This window comes from Anabrus simplex, chromosome 1 (assembly GCF_040414725.1).
Source record: "Anabrus simplex isolate iqAnaSimp1 chromosome 1, ASM4041472v1, whole genome shotgun sequence".
NCBI lineage: Eukaryota > Metazoa > Arthropoda > Insecta > Orthoptera > Tettigoniidae > Anabrus > Anabrus simplex.
The window spans coordinates 1612565319-1612590065 of record NC_090265.1 but is presented as its reverse complement, the minus strand read 5'-3'; the positions used below and the strand labels follow the sequence as shown (position 1 = coordinate 1612590065).

General features: G+C 41.2%; 1 protein-coding gene across 2 annotated transcripts in view; it reads right to left on the bottom strand.

The window, feature by feature from the left end:
• The window catches only part of LOC136881155 (pro-resilin), a 111380-nt gene extending 86981 nt beyond the window's left edge, over positions 1-24399 (bottom strand). The window contains exon 1 of one of the 2 annotated variants that reach the window (XM_067153828.2): positions 24290-24399. Coding sequence is in view for 1 of the 2 variants with exons in the window: in XM_067153821.2 (XP_067009922.2) it covers positions 24290-24308 (19 nt within the window). In the remaining variant the exon portion in view is untranslated. The remainder of the gene's footprint in view (positions 1-24289) is intronic. The other variant, XM_067153821.2, reaches the window with a different exon arrangement.
• Between the last annotated feature and the right edge of the window lie 348 nt (positions 24400-24747).

Genomic DNA, 24747 nt, shown 5'->3' with positions numbered 1-24747 from the left:
TTATTCTTCGAATAAATGTAAAATTTAGTTCATTAATACCTGCTCCCTACTCATTAAAATGATACATGTTATTTAAGTTACACTAAATGTTTGTATCCATACGGGTTAAAATTCTCAATGAAAATCATCACAATACTTCTCAAGACCTGGATTGACTAGTACACTCTCATATGCTTTGCCTTTTAAATATTCATATTCATATGCTCAATTGCCTCTTAGTCACTCATATTTCCTTGTGTTATTCACCGTAAGTTAAGCTATGTCCACTGGAAGTCGTAATCACCCTCAAAATAATGTTATCGTAAGATTTAAATTATAGACTTAAGATAATATGACCTTAATTCAGGGATAAATATTAATTTAAGTGCGTATCTGGTTGTAAGAAACGTCATCACACATATCCTACTAAGTTATTATCAAACATACTACCAGTGGAAAATCTAGTTGGTTGGAAGACACTATCTTCGACTAAAAATCCTTGTGTGAATATATATGTCACCAGTGATCTGTCTAGTAGCTTGAATATTATCCGAAATGAGGTTATAAACTGTGAGAGTTGTCAAAATTATCCGAAATAATTCAGTGAAGGCCTAAGTACAACCATGACTACCTGCATGATTATTCAGATGATCTCAACATGGATAATAGCGCTGCCCATCAGCGTCTAGATCGTATCCTAAACTACGTGATTCTGCATAAGATTGAGAACTACCGTTTGCAATTGGCAAAGATTCAATGACAATCTCAGAAAACATCACTTGAAAATCACTTCATCTCACCTGTGACAACTATGACTATTCACTCGAAGAAAAATAAATAAATATGACCATCATAAGTCACTATCTTCCTTATACCATTTCTATAATATGTCAATTATCACTCTTACTTCAAGTATAATAAATCTCTCACTATATTATATGCATATCAATTCATTAAACTGCACGCAAAATGTGCCACGACATTCTTAAAATATCACCTTACTTCCTACCGTCATAGTGTCAAATTTAACATCATAACTCTGAGCAGTACAATGCCTTATTCCTTCATAAACACTTCCTATATACTATCTCGTACCATGTGACCTTAATTATATTAGTAAGCACTCATATTAATACCAACTTCACACTTTACTCTTCACTGATAATAATAATAACACTAATCATTTACTCTCACATATCATTGGAAACATTACGATCGGAATATCACTTGGTGACCACGCCTACTAATGGATCTGACGTTACACATAGAAGAGTACCTACTTCCTACAACCTCACCTAGACGTTTGTCTACGCACTGTCTTCGCACGGAAGTACACATATCAACATTTAATTATAAAAGGTAATGTTCTCTTACTTACGAAAACGACTCAGATAATGGACTTAGCTTGTCTTAAGGTGGTCTCAATGTCTTCTCATCTCCGGTCATCTGAGATTAGGATCTCGTCATCTGGTTCCTTCACGAGTGATCGGGTTCATCGTAGCTCCACACAGCTGATTACTGGTCATCTGGGCTGAATCAACATCGTATCGCCTCATCAAGGTCCAAGTAGCACTGCCTTGCTTCTTTACAGGTTCATAGTGGAGTCTCGTATGTATGGAACAGAGCAACAACAAAATATGTTATTCATTGCAGTCATTCTTCAGTTAATATATCTCTTGGGAAGCTTAAATTGTGTAGGTTCTGTTATGGTACAGTTTAGTTCAATATGACAGCTTCAAATCGGCTAGGATAATTGCTAAGTGTTTATTCTGTTTGGAAAATGAAGTTCGCTCCTCTATGTTTTTGTTAGTGCAAGTGCACTCGACAGCTGATCAGTACGTATGCTTTTTACTATTGATCGGTATCTGATAAATTTATATATGCCCTGCGTCAATTCGTGACATATCTCTATTATAATCTGGGTAATCTCCTTTTTATTGTATTTTAAATTTCGCGCAGAGATTAGATCTTGATAATAGATGTTATGCGTGTAGCCGCGAATTATATTTTCTTCTAAATTACGCTGTTTGCTTCAGATAAGTAGATTCTTTCAATCTAGTTCGTTGGCTTCTTGCTGCTTCAAGGTCTGATTGTGTAATGAATGATGAGAGATTTTTTTTTATAATAATGGGTTTAAATAATGTCCATTTGTCATTCTTTTCCTGCGCCTTCTAGACATGGTTCTTTCCGTAACCAACCGATGAAAATAACTACATTTCCGTCCGTATTGACGTTAAATGCATTCACATTAACATCTTAATCGCCGGGACTCCATATTTGTTCCCACCAGCTCGCATAAAGAACTGTGAAACGGCACAGTACCAAACTTAAGGCCACGGCTGCTTCCTTCCCTCATCCTTGTCTATCTATCCCTTCCTTCCCATCTTCCCATCACTCTACAAGCCCTCTGTTCAGCATAGCAGGTGAGGCAGCCTGGGCGAGAAACTGGCCCTCCTCCCCAGCTGTATCCCCGACCCAAAAGTCACCCGTTCCAGGATACTGCCCTTGAGGCGGTAGAGGTAGGATCCCTCGCTGAGTCCTAGGGAAAAACTAACTCTGGAGGGTAAACAGATTAAGAAAGGAAGAAAAAATGATATTCAAAAAATTTGCAACTTTTTGGAAGCTACTATTAAGGAAAAGACTTGGTAAGCAACTGATAGGAAATCTGCCACCTTGGCGACAGCCATAAATGCAGATCAGTGGTGCTTTCTTTCTTGCTTGATTCATTGATTCGTCGACTGATGACTGCTTGGATCCTCAACAGCTGATGTCAGCTCGGAACATAACGCTCACGAGGGGAACCCGCTAAGTGTAACAACCCGATTTCCTAGAAACTTCGCTTAGTGAAAAAAGGGGGGGGGGGGCGGTCGAAATAAGTGTACACACGTTTCGGGCTATCCGTAGGCACTCGACTCCAAGAAAATGATGGTCGAAGTTTCCGACATGCTTTACGTGCCTATTAGCGTCCAGCGAAATCAACCGACGCGGTGGCACAGTGGCTTTCGCTGCGGCCTCACTCTTTCGCGTCCCGTGTTCAAACCCCGATGAGTTTCTTCCCCGTTTATTTACTTTTTCTATTGACAATTACTACACGAATGGTTTTGTTCAATGTATTTAAAAATAACGCTGTTCTTATTCGTCTATGTTCTGTCTGGTAAACGAATTTTAAAACGTCTATAAATGAATGAAACAAATTACTTGGAATTCATTTTGGAAAAAACTATCCTTTATGCATGGTTTGTCGCAAACTTATTGCGAACACGTGAAATCTTTAGCAATGTTAACGGAGTTTCTTTCCCGAGTGATATTCCTACCCAGAAATACAACTGTGGCAAACCTGCCTCCACGCGATGCTTGTGCTGTGCGAAATTTCTATGTTTCGAATGTTTCTACGATCGGGACCATCCAAAGGAATGCACCATATCTCCCTGGAGAGTTAATATAACAATGTTAACTTACAAAATATTGTAATCCGTGAAAAGTAACACATACAGTATATAGGTTACTAGTGGACCCGTGCGCTGCTCCACAACATTCATTACAAATAGGTTCTGCTTGCTTGTTGTTTAAAGGGGCCTAACATCGAGGTCATCGGCCCCATTATAAATAGGTCAGATAACTCATCTTGATATGCCTGTCATAGTCATATTGTTTCTCCTGCCCATTTCAATCATTTTATGAGCATTTAATACCGATAATATAGTTTATAGATTTTACAAAATTAAAAAATGTGTTTATTTTAAAGAAGATTCCAAATAACAATTTTAACGTCTGTAACATCTTCAGTTGTACGATCCCGCCCGTATGTGTGTCTTACCCTACAGTTTTCTTTCCCAAACAGTAACTCATAATATGTTTACCATACCGATTGGGAACGAACTTTGACTTAAACGGCATTCAGAGTGTCACAGCTCATCTCAGATACTCCAAAGACTATGAATTCGTCACTAATATCGTCATTTTCGGAATTTTAATTTTCACTCCCTTCCTTTACGGGTGCTAGGGGTTTCTTGCCCCTACAATATTTTTTCCAGATAAAAGCAGAAGTAAGTTTTAAGGAACAGATCATATTCTTTACATACTGTTGGATAGGCAACCCACTGATCGGACTTGTCTTGCGGTTTGCTTATCTTCGCCTATTTTATTTTTCACCCATTAGTGCCGAACTACCAATCAGATTTCGTTCAAACCACTTCATAATCCCTTTCAGATGTAATAAGAACAAATTGTGAAAATTTCAGCGAATTCGGTCCAGTAGTTTTTGAGTCTATTAGCTTCAAACATACCAACATCCAATTTTATATATATAGATTGCAGTACACTTCCCTTGAGGCGGTAGAGCTGGGATCCCTCGCTGAGTCCGCGGGAAAAACCAACCCTGGAGGGTAAACGGATTAAGAAAGAAAGAAAGAAAGAAAGAAAGAAAGAAAAAAATAGAGGCTATATTTAATAAATGCATAACACTTTGTTTTTGAAACCCAGTTGTAATTTTACAATCAATATGACGCCTTTGTATCAATTAACTTGATAAGAAACATTCGTGTAGTAATCGTCAATGGGCATAAGTAGATACATGGCCACCTCCATGGCTAAATGGTTAGCGTCCCGGGTTCGATTCCTGGCAGGGTCGGGAATTTTAACCATATTTGGTTAATTTCTCTGGTACGGGGGCTGGGTGTATGTGTCGTCTTCATTATCATTACATCCTTAGCAAGAGACGCAGGTCGCCTACGGGTGTTAAATCAAAAGACATGCATCTGGCGAGCCGAACTTGTCCTCGGACACTCCCGGCACTAAAAGCCATGCACCATTTCATTTTTTCAGTAGATAAATTAAACAAATAAAGAAACATTAAATGGGATTTGAACACGAGGCCCAAAAGTGTCAAGCCGCGGCGATAGCCGCTGCACCACAGCGTCAGTTCAACTTTTTACGTGCTAAAATTACGTAAAGCACGTCGGCAACTTAGACCGTCATTTCCTTAGAAACGGTCGAGTGTCTGAGGACAAGTCGGAACATGTGTTCGCTTATTCCGACCCCTCTTTCACAGTGTGAAGTTTCTGGGTAATCGGGTTGTTACACTTGGCGGGTTCTCCTCGTTAGTGGAGCAGCTCGTCTCCTTACTCCCAAGTCTTTCCAGCCCAAAGTTTGCAAAATATTTGAAACACTATTCATTTGTTGGAAATCACCCAGAGTATATCGCGCTGCTTTCCTTTGGACATTTTCCAATTCTTGAATGAAATAAACCTGGTAAGGTCCTGTACAATGGAACCATCCCCTAATTTGGGGTAGTATCAGTAAATAATACAGTCTCTCCTTTACATGGCATTGTAGACTATAATATAATCACGCCTCCATTTAAACTAATTTGGTAAGTTCCTATAACACCTCTTGACCGAACAAACAAATTCAACAAGTACGGAACTTTAAGTATTTTGGCAGCTGGATTACTGAGGATTTGGACCCGGATTTAGATATTCATGTACTTCGGCAGGTGCTATGTACTGTATATTTAGTGCTTCAGTGTGGAGCTGAGACATGGACTCTGAAATGTAACACCATTAGGAGAGTAGATGCCTTAGAGGTGTGGGTTTTCCGAAGGGTGTTATACGTCAAGTAGACTGTCTACGTCCCCAGTGCTGTCGTATTCAGGTGCATGTGGAGTGAACGTATGTTTATATATGTGTTTTTATTTATTTCTGTACTTATTTCGTACGGCAAGAGGATACACTGTTACATGTACAAATTCGTAACAGGTATTTTTCTCATATTGGAGTATCCACTGATCGCTGGGATATCCATAAAGCAAAGCTTTAGGTCCAGCAGCCAATGTAGTTGCTATCTTGGCACTACCCAGGGGTCACGTGTAGGGCAGTTTAAAGTTAGACCTGCGGACGTGGAGCAACGACAACCCCGATAGGGCAAGAGATAGAGAGTGCCCGTTCGACAAATAGCTCCTGTAAGTAGGGCATCGAAAAGACCTAGAGGAGTGTAAACCTATATAGTGGTTTCCATAGCATCATTCGAGAAAGTTCAGTATGGTGGCAGTTAGGGAAAAAATTTAAAACAAGACACCGAGCTCGATAGCTGCAGTCGCTTAAGTGCGGCCAGTATCCAGTATTCGGGGGATAATAGGTTCGAACCCCACTGTCGGCAGCCCTGAAAATGGTTTTCCGTGGTTTCTCATTTTCACACCAGGCAAATGCTGGGGCTGTACCTTAATTAAGGCCACGGCCGCTTCCTTCCCACTCCTAGCCCTTTCCCGTCCCATCGTCGCCGTAGGACCTATCTGTGTCGGTGCGACGTAAAACAACTAGCCAAAAGAAAACAATAAAAAAACAAGACAAACACTCTTAGTAGATTAATCTATGGACCCTCCAATATGGAGGAACTTTGGGCAACAAAGTTAAGCCAATATACACCCTAAAAACTACAAAAGTAGATCGTAGATTACGGAAATAACACTTGAACACAATCACCACATAAAACAAAAACACATACATTCTCTGGAAACTACAAACACAAATGATATCCCCAATAAAGATGTTAAAATGCATTAATCTCAATGCACATGATCTTCATGACCTACTGTTCATAGGGAGTCTGGTGCCTTGGGATCTACCTGAGACTTCTTCTCCCAACCGTCACTTCGGTGACATCAACCTTACCAATGAATGAATGTTAATATGTACAATCAAGAAAAGAAAGACAGCCTACCTTGGGCATATTAAAAGTAATGATACATACGACCTCCTAAAATTGTTCATACAGGGCAAAATTGATGGACGTCAAGATCGTGGTCGGATTAAACTCTTGTCTGTGGAACTTAAGGGACTGGACAGGACTAGATTCGAGTAGACTGATGAGGAAAGGCGAAATCGTAAGACTTCGCTGTGTTTGTGGCCAAACTCCAGTAATGGAAAAGGCACTACAAGAGGAAATAGGAGTTGCATACTCTGTAATAGAAGACACCCATCATCTTCTCCAGTTGATTCCCGTATTTAATTCTGGAATTCTCCTCCATTCCACTCTTTCATAACCTTAAGTTCTCAACATTTTAATATCGTTACCTCTAATCACTCTTCTCTTGACATCTCATTTACCATGCTTTCCTCTACACTATTTCTCATTCTCCATTCTTCCAGCTTCTCATTTACATCAGACTGTTACCGAGCTCGATAGCTGCAGTCTCTTAAGTGCGGCCAGTATCCAGTATTCGGGAGATAGTGGGTTCGAACCCCACTGTCGGCAGCCCTGAAGATGGTTTTCCGTGGTTTCCCATTTTCACACCAGGCAAATGCTGGGGCTGTACCTTAATTAATGCCACGGCCGCTTCCTTCCCAGTCCTAGCCCTTCCCTGTCCCTTCGTCGCCATAAGACCTATCTGTGTCGGTGCGACGTAAAGCCAATAGCAAAAAAAAAAAACAAAAAACATCAGACTATTCCCGTACTCCCCTCACATTATTCCATTAAATGACAAATTGAACACCAAAAAAGTATTGTGTCTTTTCTTGGATCATTGATATATCCTTCTGCTTCCCTTATCATTCACCACAGATCCCGTATATCAGTAGTCATCCAGACCTTTTGTCGGCTTTGTGGCTCAAGCCAGGAATATTGCGGCCTGTCGACCGGTAGCCTACCAGTCTTGAGAGTCTTATCTTAGTAATTTTATGCCCTGACTGTAGATATTTTTGAGCCAACACTTTATGAAGTACTTCAGACACATTGCCAAGTGATCAGGAGCATTGGAAAACTGATCACCGAGGGAATAGTTGACGGCTTAAGATCCAGAGGACGTGTACCACGGTGATGGGCAGACCAACTCAAGAGCATGGCCCTGACTTGCATTGCTTTCTGATACTGGGTTCCATCGTATCCGTAAGACCTGCCGGTGTCAGTGCGACGTAAAGCAAATTTAAAAAAAAGTGTCTTTATTCCTAACTGCTTGAAGACAAACCTATTTGTAGGATCCCATTAATGGATCTAATTGCTTTCTGAGACTTCGTTCCGGCTTGAAACTCTTTTAAAAATTTGAATATAATAATAATAATAATAATAATAATAATAATAATAATAATAATAATAATAATAATAATAATAATAATAATAATAATAATAATAATAGTTTTACGTGCCTTTTTATTTATTTATTTTCGAAATCTTCCTCCACTTGGAGGCTGCCAAAGACAAAGAATACACAAACAATTTCATTCAAAAGTGAAAATAAGTAAATTATGTCTCAGTCTGGCGAGTATAAGTGGTGTCTGAGTATCAAAAGAGAACCCCTGAGCGCATTCAGCCCCCAGTCGATGAACTCCTTGGTACTGATGTTAAAGGTCTTCATCAGTTCTATCGTCTTCTTAGGGACTGTCCCTCTCACACCGATCATAAGACCCCTCACTTCTATATCGTCCAGTTCGTATTTATTCTTATAATACGGCACTGTAGGCAGGTAGATAGACTTCTTTTCTTGGTCCACTTCGTCTGGCTCGTCGGAGTGTGTTTCAAATCTTACTGTGGGGTCTAATATATATCCTTTCTTTCCTTGAATTGCGATCATATCTATCCTTCTCGTGCTGCCATTTACTCCAATGCCATGGACTTCCTCATGCACTTGGAGCATCTGTGCTATGGATGACCTGATGTTGTGCTGTCTAGAGTTTCGAAGAGCTTCACCGAAGGCACAGGAACTCTAGACGTGAGGTAATGTTTCGGTCCCACTACATCTTCTGCAGCGGTTACCATCAAGGGACCTTCCCGGTACAGCTCTTACAGGTGCAAGGTTACATACCATTTTCAGCGCATCTCTCCACTCCGTGCTAGAAAGGCCATCATGGTTTCTAACCCAGTGGTTTGCAGGGGGGAACTCCTTGTACAGACACACTCCCTGACCTTTACTTCTCAACTGGCACCATTTCTCAAATTCAGATTCTCGTAATTTCTGAGTTTCTTGGTGTCATTCTCACCGTGCCTGTTCTTCATTTCCTCAGTTTGACCATTTACGTTTAACTCAGTTAAACATCTGTTAATTTCTTCATCTAGGTTTCTAGTGGCTTCGATATATTGGTTCTCCTCCCGTTTCAGAATGTTGCAGCTGTTTATATTCTGAATCAAGGCTTCCCAGCTTGCTCTAAAACACCTAGGCCTTTGTACCGTTTATCTGAGTAAATCATAGAATCCGGAGTGTCAGTAGGAAGGGATGATGTCTCCTTTAGTGCACTCTTAACGAGTTTATCAGCATCTTCCAACAACAGCCGTGGTATTTTACCTGCAGGAATGCAGAGGAACTGGTAAGTCAACGTAGAACAGACTGAAGAATTTAGAATTGAAAATTTCTGATGTGGATGAAGCCAGGGACAGGATGATAACGAAGTGAGTTTCTGCTGAACGAGTGTCATTGATTTCTTGGAATCAAATAACATAGTATCTGCATAATTTACCCCTAAGTATTTGACACATTTGTTCCTCGAAATACATTTAATCCCCATGCCTTCTTCGAGTGTAATGAGCCCTTCGTTTATTTCTACTCTAATGATCTTGATAACTTTCGACTTTTCAGGGTTCATTGTTACACCAAGTTCACGAAACCTTGTAAAGCTAGTTTCGTCAGTTCTATTGCAGAGTCTCGGTGTTTTCCTACAATAACCGTATGATCTGCGAAGCCTAGTATTGTTAAAGGTTGCAGTCCGTTGGCAAGAGAATAACCATGCTTGTCACATAGTTCTTTTTCACCAATTTCTCGAAAAATGTGATCTGTTGCGAAATTGTATAAAACTGGCGACAATGGGGATCCTTGCATTACGCCACGGCGTAAATTAATGGGATTCGTTTTCTCGAAGTTGGCCTGGATTTGAGTTGTATTATTCTCCTGAAGCTTGCCAATTATATTGCTCAGCTTGCTTGGCGCAGTTGACGTAGCTAACGTTTTCCCTACGTGTAAATGGCCCACGTTGTCGAAAGCCTTGCTTATGTCTAGGAAGACCAGAGTAACATCTTGTTTGTTGTGTTTTGCTGAGTTTAACACAGATCTTAGTAAAGCGGTGTTTATGATGGTGCCAGGTGATTTGATGAATCCTCTTTGATGTTCGCTAAATTGGATGTAACTCCTTGATCTTGCGTCAAAGACCTTCTCGATGACACGACCAAGGACTGAACATAAAGTGATTGGCCTCCAGTCTGACAGTTCTGTTGCATCTCCATTTTTAGGTAACAAAATGGTGCGCGCCTTTGTGAACAGTAATGGAACATGCCCTGTCTGTAACATTATCGTTGCAATTTTAGCTATGATAGTTGAAGCCATATCATCTTTGATAGCTCTGACTAGAACTCTGTCGGGTCCGGATGACGTGTCCACAGCCATTCGTTTCATAGCCAGGGTTACCTCGTCCTTGTGCACCGTTACATCGAAGGTTTCGTCTTGTACAACGCTTTCCCTTTCAGTCACCAGGTCGTCGTAAAGTTCGCGTTCACAGTTGTTAGGTGTGGCAAAAACAGATGAAAAATATTCTCTATATTCTCGATTTCAGACGTACAGTGAGTCATTTGGTCGTTCAGAGCGTTTCCGATGGCTTTTCTCCTCTGGTTGTAATTTCTTGGTATCGGTACTTATTAGTCTCTTTTCTTTATCTCTTTTTGTTGCCTTCTTCGGATTTGAGTGTTGCTTGTAAGTTCTCTGTAGTTTTGCATCTCTCTTCGTTTTTCTTACCTGAAAGTATTTTTTGCCGGGTGTTTAGGACCTGGTAGGAGATCTATGGCTTCGGTTAAGAAAACAGCGAATTTGTCGACAGTCTTGTCGACCTGATCTGTGATTTCATAAGAAAACTTACAATTCCACTGGTTCAAGCTCTTTTTATATTCGTCCATTGGTCTCACCGGTTTTCTACTCTCATTTTGAGAGCGAAATTCTTCGTTATTGTATGCTTATCACCTTGTGAAGCGACAGAGTGGTTTATGGTAGGCTGTCTCTGTACTATTATTTTGCGATGGGTATCAGGATGAGATCGACTTATATGCGTATTGAGTTTTATGTAGTGCTTCCCGGAGTGGGGACAGGGTAATCGTGGTTTTCCGTTCGAACTTAAATTATTTTGGGAGCTTGCACTATGATCTACAACGCTCGAAGAATCTGCTGCTTCATTACCGGCTTTCGCGAATTTCGTCTCCATGTCGTAGAATGTAATACGATGTTGTTAACGACTTGCGATTAGTTGTTTTGATTTTCCTTATCAGCTTATGCTCTTATAATTTACTAGCGAATGTACCCGTGCTTCGCTACGGTATTCTACATTGTATTCGAATATCGAAGTAAATAGTGTGCATGCAGTAATTAAGATTGTTTTAAAATTGCATGTCTCTTACCGTTATCCGAGGAAGAGCATGGGGAGGTCCCCGTACGTTGTTTCCAATGTAAAGTGTTTGTTATGGATTTGTGATATAACGGCAGGCTCACTTGCCTACTGCCATTCACAATCGAGTTGGGAAGTTTACATTATAATTGCAAGCCCCATTGCCTACTATGCGGACAGAATCGATTTGGGGAGTTTTCGTTAAAATGGCAGCCCCCCTTTCCTACTTCCAGACAGATCACAGTTTTTATTATAACGACAGGCAATTACCCTACTATCACTCGAAATTGAGTTGGGCAGTTATCATTATAATGCCAGGCCCATTTTCCTACTTCCAGCCAGCTTACTGCCAGTCACACCAAGTTGGTGAGTTTCCATCAAAATAGCAGGCCACTATGCCTAATTCCAGTCACATTTTAGATGAGGACATTTCTTTATAATGGCGGGCACCCTTGCCTACTGCCAAACACAATCGGGTAGGGGAGTTTTAAACAAAACTGCATGCTCACTTGCCTTCTGCAAGTCAAATCGAGAAGTGAACTATTCATTACAATTGTAGACCTTCCTTACTAATGACAGTTACACAGGAGTTGGAGAAGGAACCCTTTCATACTGCCAGTCAAAGTCGGTGTGGGGAGTACTGATTACAATAGCAGACCCACCCTTTCTCGATCGCTACAAATCGACATCAGTGAATATATATAGATCGACATACGAAAGTATGTGCATCTTTACAATATTGAAGACCTTCATTTACAGATTAACTGCTACTAAACGTACGTCATATCGACAAAGGATTATACCATAAGACACGCCGGATTTAGTGGCCTAAATGGCTGGTCCTATGATATGTCATCTATTCTTGGGTCAGATTGAGTTAGAAACGTGGAACAGGGTAACGTTCTTGTAAGATTATCTCACATTACATTAATTTTCGGATAATTATGTGACAGCTACATACATAGCATTTGGCTCATATATGGCTACTGGGTGGGCCAATTTTCGTGAAGAGTTTGATGATTCTGTATTTCATATAAGTAATCGAAGGTATGAATTATGCATGTGAAAATTCCAAATTGACTTAACATCCATTAATAGAGAAAAATCAAACGTAAAAGGGATACAGATACGGCAAAAAGTCATAAGACCAAGGTTGTAGATCATTCCAAATTGAACGGAGATTGTGCAATCTGTTATGTGATAGGAATTTCCGAAGGTCTGCACCATCATTAAAATTGCCTGCATATTTCGATATTCTTCGGGGATAAAAAGTGAAAAATTTAATGATCTTGGATGTTTTCCGTTCGTTACAGGCTAAAACGTATAATTTTGTCAAATTTCAATTATCTTCTTTTTCTTCTGGCAGATTATGCCGCAATCTGGGTTTTGGGCGAGGCGGGTAAAAATTAGGACTTTCAGGAAACTAAACCAAAAATTATGCAGATGGTCATTATTACCCCTTAAACGGAAAGCTGTACGAAAATTTCGCCAAAATACTCAGTGTAGAGGCACACAGTCGTTACGATTTGATTTATATAGATAAGGAATCTGCTCCATGTAAAACACCTTTTTGGCTATGTCCGCTGGACTTAACCTGCAAAACTGACCATTCATGATATCTCCCTTATTAATCCTCCTGACGAAAAAATGCACATGAAAAAAAAAGGTTTAGAGGTGGAATTCCATCACGTTTGGTCGATTTCCAGTCAGGTTGGTCTTGTTCTGTATATATTGTGGAAGAGTAAAATCACCATATCGGTTCCCTATAAACCGCCAGTCCATTCCGGAACATGAAATGTTATTTACGTTTAAAACCTACCTTTGGACAGGTGGATGCTAAATATAAATTTTGGTTCGAATGTCTTCAGTAGTTTTCAAGTTGTAAGGAATACGCTTTACACGCACCCGCTCGTGAGTTAAGTCCGATGGGACTTGTACAAAAAAACGGTCCGTTAATGATATCTCCCTTATTAATCCTCGTATCGAAATGATGCACATGAGAAAAAAGGTTTAGAAATTAATTTATACCAAGGCAGGTAGATTTAAATTAACGTTGGTTGTGTATATTTTGTGGAAGTGCAAAATCACTGTTTCGGTTTCGTATAAACCCCCAGTCAGTTCAGGGATTTTGAAACAATATTTGCCCTAAAACCTATCAAGGACAGGTGTATTCTAAATATGAGTATTGGTGGAAATACATCCAGTAGTTTGTAGCACTCGTGTACATACGGCGTAATTAAGGAAGAAAATAATACAGTTAAGAAAGTTGAAAGTAATAGAAAATGGATTATAACTGAGGACAGCCGGATAACGACAAATATGTAAATGCCAAGTTAATGTATTGGAAAATCAAATGCTCCTCAATAAATTATGCTAGTGTGAGTTATGGATATAATAAAGCGGTAACAGAGGAGAAATTTAGGTCCATTGATTCCTAGGTAAACAAATAATAAGAAGATGACTAATGGTGTTATTACTTAATCTATTCGAAGGCGGTTATAACATCCAACGATATTCCGCCAATATCCCGCAGATAGGCCGATTGATGCCTCTCTTGCCTTCTACCTAAGGAACAACCACGAATTTAAAAGCATGATGAGGAAAATGGCAATACGTTACTTCCCTGCTGGCATGCAGTCAGAGACGTTGCCATGGTAACCTGTAGGTTCGTTGTCGGTCTGTCGGTCACTCAATGCAGAGCATGGTACCAGCAGAAAATTGTAAATTTCTCCGTCATGTAAAGAGTAAGGTAAATTATGAACATAACGAAAGTTGTTTATAATGAAGAGACGTTTCACGTGCGGTAAACGAAGATTAAACCCCCCGTCTATTCAAAGATTTTAAAACGATATGCATGTTGAAACCTTCCCCGGGATGAGTATACTCTAAATATGAAGTTTAGTTGAGATCTATCGAGCCGTTTCGACGTGATGGTGGAAAAACCATTCTGGTTTTCCTATAAACCCCCGTCTATTCAAAGATTTTAAAATGTTATGCATATCGAAACCTTCCCCGGGAGGAGTATACTCTAAATATGAAATTTGGTTGAGATCTATCCAGCCGTTTCGACGTGATGGTGGAAAAACCATTCTGGTTTTCCTACAAACCCCCGTGTATTCAAAGATTTTAAAATGATATGCATATCGAAACCTTCCCCGGGAGGAGTATACGGTACTCTAAATATGAAGTTTGGCTGAGATCTATACAGCCGTTTCGACGTGATGGTGGAAAAACCATTCTGGTTTCCCTATAAACCCCCCGTGTATTCAAAGATTTTAAAATGATATGCATATCGAAACCTTCCCCGGGAGGAGTATACCCTAAATATGAAATTTGGTTGAGATCTATCCAGCCGTTTCGACGTGATGGTGGAAAAACCATTCTGGTTTTCCTACAAACCCCCGTGTATTCAAAGATTTTAAAATGATATGCATATCGAAACCTTCCCCGGGAGGAGTATACTCTAAATATGAAGTTTGGTTGAGATCTATACAGCCGTTTCGACGTGATGGTGGAAAAACCATTCTGGTTTCCCTATAAACCCCCCGTGTATTCAAAGATTTTAAAATGATATGCATATCGAAACCTTCACCGGGAGGAGTATACTCTAAATATGAAGTTTAGTTGAGATCTATCGAGCCGTTTCGACGTGATGGTGGAAAAACCATTCTGGTTTTCCTATAAACCCCCGTCTATTCAAAGATTTTAAAATGATATGCATATCGAAACCTTCCCCGGGATGAGTATACTCTAAATATGAAATTTGGTTGAGATCTATCCAGCCGTTCCGACGTGATGGTGGAAAAAACATTCTGGTTTTCCTATAAACCCACGTCTATTCAAAGATTTTAAAATGATATGCATATCGAAACCTTCCCCGGGAGGAGTATACTCTAAATATGAAGTTTGGTTGAGATCTATCCAGCCGTTTCGACGTGATGTGGAAAAACCATTCTGGTTTTCCTATAAACCCCCGTGTATTCAAATATTTTAAAATGATATGCACATCGAAACCTTCCCCGGGAGGAGTATACTCTAAATATGAAGTTTGGTTGAGATCTACCCAGCCGTTTCGACTTGATGGTGGAAAAACCATTCTGGTTTTCCTATAAACCCCCCGTGTATTGAAAGATTTTAAAATGATATGCACATCGAAACCTTCCCCGGGAGGAGTATACTCTAAATATGAAGTTTGGTTGAGATCTACCCAGCCGTTTCGACGTGATGGTGGAAAAACCATTCTGGTTTTCCTATAAACCCCCGGTGTATTCAAAGATTTTAAAATGATATGCATATCGAAACCTTCCCTGGGATCAGTATACTCTAAATATGAAATTTGGTTGAGATCTATCCAGCCGTTTCGACGTGATGGTGGAAAAATCATTCTGGTTTTCCTATAAACCCCCGTGTATTCAAAGATTTTAAAATGATATGCATATCGAAACCTTCCCCGGGAGGAGTATACTCTAAATATGAAGTTTGGTTGAGATCTATCCAGCCATTTCGACGTGACGGTGGAAAAACCATTCTGGTTTTCCTATAAACCCCCGTGTATTCAAAGATTTTAAAATGATATGCATATCGAACCTTCCCCGGGAGGAGTATACTCTAAATATGAAGTTTGGTTGAGATCTATCCAGCCGTTTCGACGTGATGGTGGAAAAACCATTCTGGTTTTCCTATAAACCCCCCGTGTATTCAAAGATTTTAAAATGATATGCATATCGAAACCTTCCCCGGGATGAGTATACTCTAAATATGAAGTTTGGTTGAGGTCTATCCAGCCGTTTCGACGTGATGATGGAACAGACAAACAGACAAACAAACAGACACGAACAATTTTATTTATATAGATTAACTACCAAGGCTGTACGATTAAACTAAGATTCACACTATACGTAGACTGTGTAATACAACCACCGGGCGTCTGTCATAATGTGTAGCCGGAGGTCACTTCTCCTACCGAATAATTTGTTGAAATCCTGACACTGAAAGGGCCTTTTCCTGTTATGAAGAAGCATGTGGGTGCGAAGATTACTAAGTACACAAAACGTCTTATTGCATTCCGAGCAGGGGTTTACTGTATCTATCATTTGCAATTTCAGAACCATCTCCGCTACAGTAGAATCCCTATACAACCGGGCTGAGTAGCTCGGACGGTAGAACGCTGGCCTTCTGAGCTTGGCAGGTTCGATCCTGGCTCAGTCCGGTGGCATTTGAAGGTGCTTAAATACGTCAGCCTCGTGTCGGTAGATTTACTGGAGCTTTAAAGAACTCCTGCGGTACAAAAGTCCTGCATATCGCCGTCTCCGAAAACCGTAAGATCGTAGTTATATTGTATATATAATAAATATAATAATAATTATTATTGAGCTCAGTTCTGACTCCTTGGATGAATGGTCAGCGTTCAGGCCTTCGGTTCAGAGGGTCCCGGATTGGATTGCCGGCCGAGACGGGAATTTTAATCGCGTCTGATTAATTCTTCTGGCTCGGGGACTGTGAATTTGTGTTTATCCCAACACTTTCCTCTTCATATTCAGACAACACACTATACTTTTTTCTTGTTCTTTTACAATTTGTTTTACATCACACGACACATATACGTCTTATGGTGACGATGGGATGGGAAAGGCCTAGGAGTGGCAAGGAAGCGGCCATGGCCTTGATTGAGGTACAGCCCCAGCATTTGCCTGGTGTGAAATGAGAAACCACGGAAAATCATCTTCTGGGCTGCCGACAGTGGGGTTTGAACCCACTATCTCCCGAATACTGGATACTGGCCACACTTAAGTGACTGCAATTATCGAACTCGGTCACACACTATACTATCAACCACCACAAGAACACGCAATATTGATTACATCCCTCCATATAGGGTTGTGTCAGGAAGGGCATCCGACAGTAAAACAGGGCCAAGTCCACATATGCGATACTGTTTCCACCAGCAACCCCACAGACGTGGGAAAAGAGGTAGAAGAAAAAGATTATTATTATTATTATTATTATTATTATTATTATTATTATTATTATTATTATTATTATTATTATTATTATTATTATTATTATTATTATTGGACTTGGAAGACTTGTGCTTCTACCGTGTAGACCACTCACCCCACTTGATTTGAATTAAGAGCCAGTGATCACAGTACTCTACGTTGCTGTATTTCGACAATAATCATCAGCACTCGGGCCGATGCTTTCCTCACGCATTTTCCAGTGACGGCGACTATTATCATTGATCATTGATGATCAACAGTCCACGTTTTAATGTTTTGATTATCTACTGTTCAGTTAGCAGGCTTAAAGAACAAACGAACTTGAAGTTCACCGTCCTCGACTACCTCACGCTATTTGACAACGTCACGTGATGCTTTAGAACGTGCTGAGTTGCGTAAGGTCGAGTGCTGTGTTATAAATTCTTCCTTTATCAGTGCGCTTTCTTGTCTCTGGTACACACCTCCAGATTAGTGTATCACACCCTAATAAACGAAAATGAATGAGGTCTCCCCGGCCTTTCTTTCCCTAGAATTTTGATCGAGGTTTTGGGTAAGAAATTCCGAACTCACCTGGCAAATTCTGACTAGAATTCAGTGTAAGGAAGTGTCCGTAAACTCACTTCCCTCTTAATCATAATATAACTGTGAGGTTGCAGGTACAGCGTAATAAAATATCATTCATAGTACAATTTTCTATAGAATACACAATGGTTAGTATACCTGCCACTGGTTGCGTAACACTCTTAGCAATAAAGTGGTGTGTGTGTGTGTGTGTGTGTGTGTGTGTGTGTGTGTGTGTGTGTGTGTGTGTGTGTGTGTGTGTGTGTGTGTGTGTGTGTGTGTACTAGTCGGTTGTATGGAAACAACGCATCATTTACAAACCCGACAGCAAGCTTGTAGTGTGATTCGACGAGTTGCAATATTGCCTGTTTTAAAATGACGCGAGGCGTCGAGCGCACCGACTCACAGTGGGGCCGAAAAGGAGAAAGTTGGCAAAAATTATGTGGATGGTATTTTGGTAACTTAATTGACAGAAACACATGTTTATAATAAAATAATAGCTTACCGATATTATTTATTGTACATACATAATTAACTGTATGGTATATAGATGCTTCTAGTCAGAATCTGAACTGTTAGCCTACTACTTGACTCATTTTCACAACCAGAGTTAATGTTTGGTGGCAGCAACATATATAAAACTTCTGTATCAAAAGACGTCTTTCTTGTAGTGTGCAATTCTTCCATGCTTGAAATGTATGGATGTGATGCAATCAAGAGCACACATCTTGATTATCTTTATCTCGGTACATTTTTCTTGTGAAACTTCCTCTATACCTTTTAAACACATTTATTGCTGGCTTCTTGTGCTTCTTCACTTAATTGTCCAATAGGAAGCAGAGCGCTGGAAAGTACTTCAGGACCATGAATCAAGATTTTGTGAACGGTTTTTAGCGTTGGGTACCAAGACTGCTCCTCGATAAATAATTTAGACGTATTCAAAGCGTATGATCTAAATTTTGTCTGTTGCTATCTTCTGTCCAATGGATATCGTTTGCAACATAACTTTAAATCTCTTCATTGTAACAATACTAACCCTTGTAATCGCTGATGATTTTTCTGGATCAGAAAGAAACGCCTGGCAGAGTTGCCATTATTACTGCTTCCATACTCAGGCTTAGGTTTGTCAATGTGTAGGAACATTTCATTTTTGAACTCCTTCTGTATTTTCTTTTTTGTCTCAGCAACTAACTTTGTAGTCCCGAAGTTAGATTTTCCGTGCATTTAGTGTGCTTTTCACAAATTCCCTCAAGACGCACAATTTATTTTCTACTTTTGTTTATCGCTGACTGTCTTATTACATCACACAGGGTAAGAAAATAAGAGAGCCAGATTATAAAGAAAAAATAAAGAACATTATACACTGACTGACAGAGCAAATGCAACACCAAGAAGGAGTGGTCAGAACTTTATGCCAATTGCAGGGTAGACTGACGTCACTGAGGTATGCTCATGATGTGAAATGCGCCGCTGTGCTGCGCACGTAGCGAACGATAAATGGGACACGGCGTTGGCGAATGGCCCACTTCGTACCGTGATTTCTCAGCCGACAGTCATTGTAGAACGTGTTGTCGTGTGCCACAGGACACGTGTATAGCTAAGAATGCCAGGCCGCCGTCAATGGAGGCATTTCCAGCAGACAGACGACTTTACGAGGGGTATGGTGATCGGGCTGAGAAGGGCAGGTTGGTCGCTTCGTCAAATCGCAGCCGATACCCATAGGGATGTGTCCACGGTGCAGCACCTGTGGCGAAGATGGTTGGCGCAGGGACATGTGGCACGTGCGAGGGGTCCAGGCGCAGCCCGAGTGACGTCAGCACGCGAGGATCGGCGCATCCGCCGCCAAGCGGTGGCAGCCCCGCACGCCACGTCAACCGCCATTCTTCAGCATGTGCAAGACACCCTGGCTGTTCCAATATCGACCAGAACAATTTCCCGTCGATTGGTTGAAGGAGGCCTGCACTCCCAGCGTCCGCTCAGAAGACTACCATTGACTCCACAGCATAGACGTGCACGCCTGGCATGGTGCCGGGCTAGAGCGACTTGGATGAGGGAATGGCGGAACGTCGTGTTCTCTGATGAGTCACGCTTCTGTTCTGTCAGTGATAGTCACCGCAGGCGAGTGTGGCGTCGGCGTGGAGAAAGGTCAAATCCGGCAGTAACTGTGGAGCGCCCTACCGCTAGACAACGCGGCATCATGGTTTGGGGCGCTATTGCGTATGATTCCACGTCACCTCTAGTGCGTATTCAAGGCACGTTAAATGCCCACCGCTACGTGCAGCATGTGCTGCGGCCGGTGGCACTCCCGTACCTTCAGGGGCTGCCCAATGCTCTGTTTCAGCAGGATAATGCCCGCCCACACACTGCTCGCATCTCCCAACAGGCTCTACGAGGTGTGCAGATGCTTCCGTGGCCAGCGTACTCTCCGGATCTCTCACCAATCGAACACGTGTGGGATCTCATTGGACGCCGTTTGCAAACTCTGCCCCAGCCTCGTACGGACGACCAACTGCGGAAAATGGTTGACAGAGAATGGAGAACCATCCCTCAGGACACTATCCGCACTCTTATTGACTCTGTACCTCGACGTGTTTCTGCGTGCATCGCCGCTCGCGGTGGTCCTACATCCTACTGAGTCGATGCCGTGCGCATTGTGTAACCTGCATATCGGTTTGAAATAAACATCGATTATTCGTCCGTGCCGTCTCTGTTTTTCCCCCAACTTTCATCCCTTTCGAACCACTCCTCCTTGGTGTTGTATTTGCTCTGTCAGTCAGTGTACATACATACATACATACATACATACATACATACATACATACATACATTATCATTATAGACTGTTATGACTTTCAGCGTTCAGTCTACAAGCCTCTGAGAATTTACTAAACGTCGCCACAATCCTCGATTTGCAACTAGTGTTGTGGCTTCATTTAGTTCTATACCTCTTATCTTTAAATCGTTAGAAACCGAGTCTAACCATCGTCGTCTTGGTCTCCCTCTACTTCTCTTACCCTCCATAACAGAGTCCTTTATTCTCCTAGGTAACCTATCCTCCTCCATTCGCCTCACATGACCCCACCACCGAAGCCGGTTTATGCGCACAGCTTCATCCATCGAGTTCATTCCTAAATTAGACTTTATCTCCTCATTCCGAGTACCCTCCTGCCATTGTTCCAACCTGTTTGTACCAGCAATCATTCTTGCTACTTTCATGTCTGTTACTTCTAACTTATGAATAAGATATCCTGAGTCCACCCAGCTTTCGCGCCCGTAAAGCAAAGTTGGTCTGAAAACAGACCGATGTAAAGATAGTTTCGTCTGCTAGCTGACTTCCTACTTACAGAATACAGTCGATCGCAGCTGCGAGCTCACTGCATTAGCTTTACTACACCTTGATTCAATCTCACTTACTATATTACCATCCTGGGAGAACACACAACCTAAATACTTGAAATTATCGACCTGTTCTAGCTTTGTATCACCAATCTGACATTCAATTCTGTTGAATTTCTTACCTACTGACATCAGTTTAGTCTTCGAGAGGCTAATTTTCATACCATACTCATTGCACCTATTTTCAAGTTCCAAGATATTAGACTGCAGGCTTTCGGCACAGTCTGCCATTAAGACCAAGTCGTCAGCATAGGCCAAACTGCTTACTACATTTCCACCTAACTGAATCCCTCCTTGCCATTTTATACCTTTCAGCAGATGATCCATGTAAACTATGAACAGCAAAGGTGAAAGATTACAGCCTTGCCTAACTCCTGTAAGTACCCTGAACCAAGAACTCATTCTACCATCAATTCTCACTGAAGCCCAATTGTCAACATAAATGCCTTTGATTGATTTTAATAATCTACATTTAATTCCATAGTCCCCCAGTATGGCGAACAACTTTTCCCTTGGTACCCTGTCATATGCTTTCTCTAGATCTACGAAACATAAACACAACTGCCTACTCCTCTCATAGCATTTTTCAATTACCTGGCGCATACTGAAAATCTGATCCTGACAGCCTCTCTGTGGTCTCAAACCACACTAATTTTCATCCAACTTCCTCTCAACGACTGATCGCAACCTCCCTTCCAAGATGCCAGTGAATACTTTGCCTGGTATACTAATCAATGAGATACCTCGATAGTTGTTGCAATCCTTTCTGTTTCCTTGCTTGTAGATAGGTGCAATTACTGCTTTTGTCCAATCTGAAGGTACCTTACCAACACTCCACGCTAATTTGACTACTCTATGAAGCCATTTCATCCCTGTCTTCCCACTATACTTCACCATTTCAGGTCTAATTTCATCTATTCCTGCTGCCTTATGACAATGGAGTTTATTTACTATCCTTTCCACTTCCTCAAGCATAATTTCACCAACATCATTTTCCTCCTCCCCATGAGCTTGGCTGTTTGCAACACCACCATGACTATTTCCTTTTACATTGAGAAGATGTTCAAAATATTCCCTCCACCTCTCCGGTGATTCCCTAGGATCTATTATGAGTTCACCTGAATTACTCAAAACACTGTTCATTTCCTTTTTCCCTCCCTTCCTAAGATTTTTTATTACTGTCCAGAAAGGTTCCCCTGCTGCTTGACCTACCCTTTCCAGGTTATTACCAAAATCTTCCCATGACTTCTTTTTGGATTCAACAACTATTTGTTTCGCTCTGTTTCTTTCATCTACGTACCAATCCCTGTCTGCCTCGGCCCTTGTTTTGAGCCATTTCTGATAAGCCTTCTTTATACGTTTACAGGCTGCTCTCACTTCATCATTCCACCAAGATGTTCGCCTTTTCCCATCTTTACACACAGTTGTTCCTAGGCATTCCCTTGCTGTTTCTACTACAGAATTCCTGTATGCCACCCATTCACTTTCTATATCCTGAACCTGCTCACTGTCTACTGTTCGAAACTTCTCACTAATCATATCCATGTACTTCTGTCTAATTTCCTCGTCCTGGAGATTTTCTACCCTTATTCGTTTGCAGACAGATTTCACTTTCTCTACCCTAGGCCTAGAGATACTTAGTTCACTACAGATGAGATAGTGGTCTGTATCATCGAAAAATCCCAGAAAAACTCTTACATTCCTAACCGATTTCCTGAATTCAAAGTCTGTTAAGATATAGTCTATTATGGATCTGGTACCCCTAGCCTCCCATGTGTAGCGGTGAATAGCCTTATGCTTGAAGAATGTATTCGTAACAGCTAAACCCATACTAGCACAGAAGTCTAGCAAACGCTTCCCATTCCCATTAGCTTCCATATCTTCCCCACATTTACCAATCACCCTTTCGTATCCTTCAGTTCTATTCCCAACTCTCGCATTGAAATCGCCCATTAGCACTATTCTATCCTTGCTGTTGACCCTGACCACGATGTCACTCAATGCTTCATAAAACTTGTCAACTTCATCCTCATCTGCACGTTCACATGGTGAATACACGGATACAATTCTTGTCTTAATTCCTCCCACTGACAAATCTACCCACATCATTCGCTCATTTACGTGCCTAACAGAAACTATGTTGCGTGCAATGGTATTCCTGATAAAGAACCCTATACCAGACTCTGCCCTTCCCTTTCTAACACCCGTCAAGTACACTTTATAATCTCCTATCTCTTCCTCATTATCTCCCCTTACCCGAATATCACTTACTCCTAGCACATCCAGATACATCCTCTTTGCTGACTCAGCCAGTTCTACCTTCTTTCTTCCATAAGCCCCATTAATATTGATAGCTCCCCATCGAATTCCATTTCGTTCGCCAAGTTGTTTCCAAGGAGTCCCTCGCCTGTCAAATGGGAGTGGGACTCCATTACTCCCATAGGTCCGAGGCTTGCTTAAAGTGTTCTGAGCTCGGTAAATTCATGAAGCAGGATGCTGCCCTACTTGCACATAGTCCTAGTGAGGATCTCTCCTCTAACGGGTTATGGACCACCGGTGAATTGTATAGTCCTAGCCGCGTGAGCACAAGGTGGGCCACGACTCAGAATATGTCCGAGATGCCCACTCCCATTCCATAGCAACTGGTATCCCGACTCTCAGGATCACTTACTAGGCCACTCAGCCGTTGCCCATGGTTCACGAACTAGGACGTGACTACTGTAACCCACAAAATATTAAAAACTTACTGGCCTCGACAGGCCTTAAAGAAATAAGTATACAGCAGAATTACGCAAATATCAGCAAACTTGTATGAATGTTCTCGCAATACAACTAATATAAGTAGCAAAAAATGTTAAAATTATAGCCCGAACGTGTCCGGAAGCTAACTGAAATCATACGAAAGTAACTATGAGCTAGATTTTAAAATAGTTTGTCTATTTAATACTTTCGATGGCTTTTCCTTAAGTAAACGACTTAAAAAACGTGTAGTGTTAAAATGCAAACCTCCAGGTGACGATTCCATTGTGGCTACTATTTCATAGGTGAACACAGAATGGATGTCTCCGCTTATCAACTACTCACTGAATCACGTGAGTGTGACAACTAACTTCAGGCCTGCGCAGTGATAAGTACAGTACTTGTTGCATCATTTCCTTATCGAGATATGTTGCACGTGGTCTTTAACTTATTAAAAAAAGGATCTTTTATGAAGAATTCCGGGATTTGATTTTTTGACTTTTTGCCAGCTTTTCCTTTCAATGGCCCCAGTGTGCGACTGTCAAATTAGGCGTTTAACCCGCAGTGTCTGGAGAGTGTAGTTCATACCAGTGGTGGTTCTATGCTGTTATGGGTGTGTTTTTCGTACTATGACTAGGGAATACTCATTCAGGTCACTATGAACATGAATCAGGATGTTTATTTCAGCATTTTCGGAGACGAAGTGTTGCCCTTCATTCGGCATC